This window comes from Acipenser ruthenus, chromosome 10 (genome assembly GCF_902713425.1).
Source record: "Acipenser ruthenus chromosome 10, fAciRut3.2 maternal haplotype, whole genome shotgun sequence".
Taxonomy (NCBI): Eukaryota; Metazoa; Chordata; class Actinopteri; order Acipenseriformes; family Acipenseridae; genus Acipenser; species Acipenser ruthenus.
In genome coordinates, this window is record NC_081198.1 from 5,467,013 (window position 1) to 5,475,169 (window position 8,157).

General features: G+C 38.5%; 1 protein-coding gene across 1 annotated transcript; it reads right to left on the reverse strand.

Moving 5' to 3' along the window:
* Window positions 1-1,652: 1,652 nt before the first annotated feature.
* On the reverse strand, window positions 1,653-6,117 carry LOC117410715 (glutamine synthetase). Its single transcript, XM_034017483.3, has 7 exons — window positions 5,966-6,117; window positions 4,693-4,877; window positions 4,328-4,489; window positions 4,082-4,228; window positions 3,843-3,970; window positions 3,287-3,486; window positions 1,653-2,900 (listed from the first exon to the last, which is right to left on the reverse strand). The coding sequence occupies exons 2-7, from the start codon at window positions 4,856-4,858 to the stop codon at window positions 2,582-2,584; spliced, it is 1,122 nt and encodes a 373-aa protein (XP_033873374.3). The 5' UTR covers window positions 4,859-4,877; window positions 5,966-6,117; the 3' UTR covers window positions 1,653-2,581.
* Between the last annotated feature and the right edge of the window lie 2,040 nt (window positions 6,118-8,157).

The following is an 8,157-nucleotide window of genomic DNA, read 5'->3' on the forward strand; positions in this document are numbered from 1 at the left end:
AGGTTATAATGCAGTATGCTCATGGCTCCAATTTGCCCCACAATGCCATTACATTAGCATTGTATTCTCATTAGAATGCGAAACATCTATAGCTTCCCACTACTAGTGTTACAAAGGTTAAAAAAATGCTTCTAATACACTTCTGAGCCACGCTAGTGAGATGAGGTGATAAGATACACATAACCACACAGTAAAAGCGCTGGTTTATAACTGGTTAAGGCGCTCACTTGGAGATCATAACCCAGCCTCCACCAGTTACACAAGCTTGGAGAGTAAAGCATTTGTTTTTTTTTTCTCAGTCGGGAGACAAAAAACCCCCAAACTCAGAATACAGGATATTGCAGCAGGATGTTTGTTTTAACTGTCTGCAGAATGACAAGTTCAGAAGGCAGAATGGACGTTGGGGCAAGCATGATTACGCAGGCTGGTAAATGATATATTTAGTGCTCTTTGTCTAGTGAGTAATTTAAAGCATTGACTCATCAATAGGAAACCAAACCCTCCCATGAATTTGCCTGCACTTTTATTGCCTTTCACTGAATGTACAGCTATAGCTTTCTAACAGCATCCATTTTTAATTTAGTTTCCATTGTTACAAGAGAACACAGACATGATTAAGCACAAACTTCAGAATGAAAATGGCCTTGAGGGAAACTTTTAAACACACAAACCGTACACTGAACCAAAACTATATACCAGTTTCATGAATTACTTTTTATTTGTTTATTTATTTCTATTTAAGTTAAATAAAATAAGGCGGTGTCAGTTAAGGACAATTTTTACAAGCCCAATTATTACGTTTCATGTCAATTACTAAGTCATCTTTAAATGAACTCTTTTAACACTGAATCCCTGTGCACGGGTATAAGAAAGATAACTCCACTCAAAAAAGCAGACCAGTAAAACGAACCGGTAATAATACTTTCTTTCTCAGTTGTCAAAATTCATCTTAACTTGTGGACTCCAGACAAAGTTAAACTAATTAAGTATTACTTTTATAGCAGCAAATTTTCAAAGTATATCCCCAAATTCTGATACCTTCAATATGTTTTGCTAAAGACCTTATCAATGGTGACCATCATTGGAAGCGCTTCTTTCACTATACTGTATGGTAAAAATGTGTGTGTAACTGGTGCCTCCACAATATCTAATAGGTTAGGTAATTATAATTAAAACCTAAAGGAGGCTTCTATAATGTTTTTGACATTGGTTAGTATTTCATAGTACTGTATGCATATCCCTGCTAAACTAGGTAATTTACAACGTGGCCACCAGTGGGCAGCATGCACCAAGTGACAATCCCATTGAACTTGAAAAAAGGTTTTAAAACAGCCTTCCTTCCCATCTGTGTGTTAGGTTTCTCATTTGCTTCTTACAGGAGATTTGGACACATTACACACTGTGGGCAGCAAGATGTATTCTGCACAGTAGTGTACTGCAGTGTTTCATTTTATACATGACTTCTGTGTTGTTACTATTACATAGTCAAACCAGCATGCAGACTGTTACTACCAGCTTTCATTGTGTAAACGAATGAGGGACTGCACCTTTTAAAAGAACACACTGTGCTTTGATATTGAAGCTAGAGGACCCAGAGCCACCATACTTGATCAAAGTGAAGCTGCAATTCAGAAGCAATGGAAGCATTCAAATGTTGGTAAAAATATAACAAATGTTTTAATGGTTCAATAAAACACCATGTTCACTATTTGTAAATGACTAACAAAATGCCAAATAAAATCTATTAGACAATGCTAGACAGAAAGAAGCAACAAGTATTACAATCCTCCAAGACAGCCTGACGCATAATTCAACAAAATGCGTCTGGACTCAGAAACAGTCAGTTTCATAAGTCTTATTTTAAGATTCAAATCGTAATTGGATTCTACAAAATACATCGAAAGGAGGGCAGTGACCAACTTTATTTTGTAGAAATGGTGTCTTGCTGGTTAGTGTCTGATCAGATGGTCAAGTTAAACACACCACGTCACATGCTGGATTAACAATCTCAATATACAAAATACAAAATACAGGGAACTTTAATGTTCTTGCACTCCCACCCCCAAAAAAAAATCAGATCTCCACCCCAGCTGTATACATATTAGTGTCCAGCATAAATTGTTACTAGGGATGTTAGTCCAATCTAGTTATTTAGGAATGATAAGCATTGGTGCAACTTGGTAGGATTGCCAAGGGCATGAAACCAGTTGTCACTGACCATTAACACTAGCGAGCTCTTGCTTTTTTTCCCTCTCTCTCTATTTAGAGAAAGGTAGGATGCTGGTGTGCCCAGGCATTGCAAAGTCCTACAGCAGGTTCAGATTTGTTTTAAAACTTTATTTTTATTATTAATTCATTTTGCTTTAGTTGACCTGTCAACTTATGTTACTGGAGAGCTATTAAAGACATGGACAACATTTACTTTCTCATCCCAAACTTTCTCCCCTTGACCTAAAAAAAAACCAAAAAAAAAACACATCACAAAGAATAAAAAAGTACAGTACTGGCTTTAGACCCATAGCCTGCCCCCCAACAAATTTATAAACACAGCTAAATAAAATGTGAAGTTCAGTCTTTCAGTTTAGTTCTTGTATTCCACAGGCTCCTCCCCCTCTTCACCAAGCAAACACGTACGAATCAGTGCCTCTGTTACACTGTAGGGGTCGCAGTTGGCAGAAGGACGGCGGTCTTCAAAGTACCCCTTCTTATCCTGGCCCACTGCCCGAGGGATTCGGATACTAGCCCCACGATTGGCGACGCCGGCAGAGAACTCATGGATGTTGGAGGTTTCATGGCGACCGGTCAGGCGTCTGGCGTTATCCAACCCCCCCTTAGGATCATAGGCACGGATGTGATAGTCATGCCTCTTGGCAAGCTTCTCAATGGACTCCTCAATGTACCTAAGAATAGAGAGAAACAGACAAAGCATCAGAACACTGTATCCTTCCCAGAGATATTCTCCATCATGGCACTCCATTACCTCCTCAGAGCAGAGGTGTTCATCTCATGGAGGATGAATTTTACACTTGTAGCCCTTCAGGCTTTACTGCAGGGTATGCTTAATTACAATCTTTGCAGTACAGATCCATTGCATTCTTCTAGCTGGCATCATCCTATACCAAGTCCCCTCTGCTCTACTGCAGTGGCTCTGCTTGACCATTTAAAGAAGTGCGACGACTGCATTGCATTAGATGTTCCCTGAACGGAGTGACTATGCATTGTATTCCAATATCCAATACAATGCAAAGCACATGGATTAGAAAGCACTGCCCAAGATTAAACTCACGTCAAGCCTCCATCTTCCCTCATCTCCCTGGTGCTGAAGTTGGTATGGCAGCCAGCTCCATTCCAGTTGCCAGGGATCGGCTTGGGGTCAAATGAGACAATGACTCCGAAATCTTCACAAACTCGGTGTAGGATAAACCGGGCTGCCCACAAGTGGTCTCCCATGTTGATTCCTTCAGAGGGGCCAACCTGGAACTCCCACTGTAAAGGAAATCAGATTTAGGTTAACCCCCGAAATGTGTCAAAAAAAAAACCACACACACCCCTCAATCCATGTCCCAGTTGGCAGCCCTGTATGAAAAGCAGACTGAGCTTGATCTGTCCTAGAAAGAGAGGAGTATCTAGGATACAGCTGAAGAGCAGCAATACAAACAGCTGCGGGAATTCCTCATGCTTCATGAGCAAAGCATATTGCTCATGAAATACAACAGGCGCTGGCCCTGCCCTTGTTTCCAGTATTGACGGTGATATATAATGACACAAAGCATGCCAAGTTATCAGATTTGAAAACTGTTCAGCAATTAAAAATGGCACAACTAAAGAAACATGGTATTCACCTGAGCTGGCATGACTTCAGCATTTGTCCCACAGATTTCTACTCCAGCGTAGAGGCACGCTCTATAATGAGCTTCCACAATATCTCTCCCATAGGCCTTGTCTGCACCAACACCACAGTAATAGGGACCTGCAGGGGTTCACAAGTTTTTGATTAAGCATCATATGAGGAGATGTTGGAAGTGCAGATTTTGAAGCTGGAACACATGTGCAGTTATTTAAAAGGGGACTATCCCCTTACCTTGAGGACCAGGGAAACCATTGGAAGGCCAGCCAAATGGGTGCCCGTCAGTTCCAAGAATGGTGTATTCCTGCTCCATACCAAACCATGGGTGCTGGTTCGCCACCATCTCCATGATTCTCTTACAGGAATGACGAAGGTTTGTTTCTGTGGCGTTTAAAAAAAACAAAACAAAAACATAAACTCAACTGAACTGTGCTCAAGAAAGGCTTTTGATAGATATGGATTCCGAATAGCAAAGCTTACCTGCAGGTTTCCTGTTGTATTTCATCACTTCACACAGGACCAGTTTGTTGGGGTCTTTCCGGAAGGGATCCCTGAACATGGCAACAGGAATCAGGTACATGTCACTGTTGGAGCCTTCAGACTGGTAGGTACTGGAGCCATCAAAGTTCCACTCTGGCAGATCTGCATTGAGAGGAAGCACAAGATTGATTTCAGTATTTACAAAGCATTTAAAAAGCCTTGAATATTTTAAAATAAAACAAGTTATGCCAAGCAGAAATCTTACTACATAATACAAACAGATGTGATCAACATTTAGAAGTTAGAATAAAACCTAGCTTGCTGCAGGTATACAATGGCCGTTTCATTTTCCTACTGTTAATTACCGTCAATGCTTTTTGGCTCCGAGTCCAGTGTTCGGGTTTTGCAGCGAACGCTCTCTCCCGTTCCATCGATCCAGATGTACATAGCTTGCACCTTGTCACCTTGCGGGAGATCCAAGTAGTGCTGCTTAACGCATTTACTCAACTGAGAGCTGCAGGAGGTGGCCATCTTAATTACTAAAAGAATCCTGGAATAAGAGCGGGGGGATACATTAATTCAAATAAATGAATAAAAAAGCCACGTAATAAAATGTAGCATAGGGCAACATCAGCCGTTATTAAGCACGCATCACATATATAACAGAAAGCTGTTTTTTGCATACTCATTAGGAACCACTTATTTACAGATGTCAAATAATACATCTATTCAGTCATGTCAGAAAACAGCTATGACAAATTTCAATCGAGTTTACGCTAAAATTGATCAAATGTATCGAATCCGATTCACTCAGTGTACCCCGCAGATTAACAAAGGACCCCCCCCCCCCATAAAAACAGCATGCTGCTCCACGTGCAGTAGACTCGGGATTCTATACTAGAAAAATTTTGAATGATATTCCCTTTACTGTCACATGCATTCTATCTGTACAATTGGGATATATACAGGTTTGTAGAAAGCACTACACTACAGTCAATTCACACCATTTATATACCAGTAGAATTTAAATTTCATAAACAAAATAATAATGTAGTGTGGACAGTACCTTATTTCAAACAGGGACTATAAACACGTGTTGTTTTTACAGCATTGTTCACACACTGCACGCTACGCTTTTGTTTTCTACACGAATGCAAGCCCGATCATATCCGCGTTGCATAGCTATGAGAGTAGTAGTAATGGCATTATCTCGTTACGAGGCAAGTAAGTTTGCCAACAGCGTTTGGAAGCGAGACTTAAAAACAGGACAATCTTGGAGGGAAACAGCGTGTTTTGATGTCATTACAATCATGCTAGTACCACGGCAGTACTTTTAAATTAAAAGGTGAATTGCTAAACACAACATATTAGCTTTAAAATTGTTAAAACAAATAACTTTATATTATATAGAACCACTAGTACAGTAAAGAAAAACAGGATTTTTATGATAAATAAATATCCGAAATATCTTGAATCTTACTGGTTAAAATGGTAATAATAATAATAAAAAATTAAACAAAAGCGAATACATCTACTAGTCTCACATATGCATTAGAATGAATGAATACACTGACAGAATTAGCCTACACAACAGACAATAGAAAAAAAAAGTAAGAAAAGTTTATAAGATTGAAGTACCTGGTAACAAATAAAAATCAAGAAAGGTTTCAGACTGGCGCTGAATCCAGTGAATTGCTTCCAAATATCTCCTTTGTAGATGTCTCATTCTCCTGAAGTATTTTATTGCGCTACACTGAAATTTATAACAAAGATAATCAGATCCTCCTGCCCGTGATTGGTCGCAGGGGAACGTGATCCTTGCATGTTCAGGTGATGGAACGACATACAGTGAAATCATTGGACAAAGGAAACGTGAAGCAGCTTTCTGATTGGTGAGGATAAGGATCACTGCCTGTGTTACTCGGATTCTTCTTTTTTGTCCCAGAAACAAAAACATCGTTGAACCGTATGTAGGGATTTCTCGAATGTATTTTTAAAGTTGTATAATACTGCTATTTCTGTTGGCAGTGGTACTTCAAAATACTGCACTGTAATCCATCTTTTTGTACTGAAACGCCACCCTGTGGTCAATGTAAAAGTGCCCTAGTGATGTAATGTGTTCGTATTTACTTTATACTGTAGAGCAGGGGTTTTCAGCCCTTCTTTTTAAACTGCACCCCTGTTGTTTGGAGCTTTCAGCTCAAGTAACCCTTTACAGTTTTCGCTCTACTGATGGCACAACAGTTGCAATAAAATTGACAATAATCTGATTAACACATTTATTTTCCTCCCCGTTGATTTAATAAATAATTTATGTTACAACAGTTTGGGTGACAAACTGTTGGTTTAGGACAGAATAACAAACAGTAGGCTTAATTCTTAAAACTTTTAATTACAAGTATTTGGAAGCTCAGAATTAAAAGACAAGTCTTTAATAATGTCTTTGGAGTCGTATTTGCTTTCTATTCGGCAAAGTTAGTATAAATAATACAATATTTATACTAACTATGTGTGCCATTTAAAATGTTTACCTCACGGTAAAACTATAATAACTACTAACAATGATTTTACTAAAGCCAACATAAAACATGATCCACAGGGATTTTGTATAACTGTCTGTCGCTTTGCGTTTTCTGTAGACTTGTGTTTTCTTCCTTTATTTTGTCCACTCAATCGAAATCACTCGTGATATATTCTTTTTTTTAATGTTATCTACAGTTCGCTTTGAGCTGTAAACAAAAATGTAATATTTATGCACAGTGGTTTAGACATAGGCCTACTATATAACACTGTTAAAACAAATAATTTCATTTTTATTTGTGCATTCCTGAGTCGTCCTGCGTACCCCCTAAACCCAGAAGTACCCCCGGTTGAAAACCCCTGCTTAGTGCATTTGTTTAGATATGTGCTTCAAGTTGGGAACTGTGAAGGTGAAGTAATTTGACACAACTTGTGTTAAATAATACAAATAACCATTATTTTATAGCATACTGCAACATCGGCGACTTGAAAAAATAGTAGACATTTTTTGTATTTTTTTTGTCAATAATTATTATTATTGTTATTTATTTATTTATTTATTATTATAATAAAACAAATTGAAAAAACGCTACACTGCAGGATATTACAGGAAAATAAGATGTATGTAGATATAAATCTAACCAATTACATTTAGTGAATGCATGCCGTGCAAACCATACCAAAAAGGAATCGGAGATGAACATCTGGACATCAATTGAACTTTAGTCATTCTTATAAAGTGAATGGAAAATTCCATTGCTTGGGGCTGCTTTCAATGGGTTAATTTATGAGCGTCTGCAGAAAAACATTTAGATAAAGCCTCTAAGAGTTATTGGGGCATTCACGGTAAATATTCAGTAATGCGGGGTAGCCTAATATTGCATATGTCGCTTTATCAATGGCCAGCTAAGACTTGCTGTTGAAAACTGTAAAATGTTTATTAATAAGTAATGATGTTTATAGATCACCCCACCCCACCCCCATCACCACCCACCCACCGACCCCCACACACACGCACACACACCTCCCCCTCCTTCCACTGTCTCCCAGATTACTTTCTTCACACTAATGCAGATCAGTTGTTTCCCATTTATAAACATGTAATTTTGAATTAAACCATAAGGTTTCAGAATTGCAGACTTTTTACCGTTACATGTCTGCATATCTTTGATTGAGAGGTACATTTATTCATTTCAAGACTTAACTTTGAAATGGACAGGAAGCCACCTTGCATTCTGAACTTTATCAAATATGAAGACTAAATAAATACAAAATCTTCTACCTTGGACTAACAATTGGCCGCTCTCACA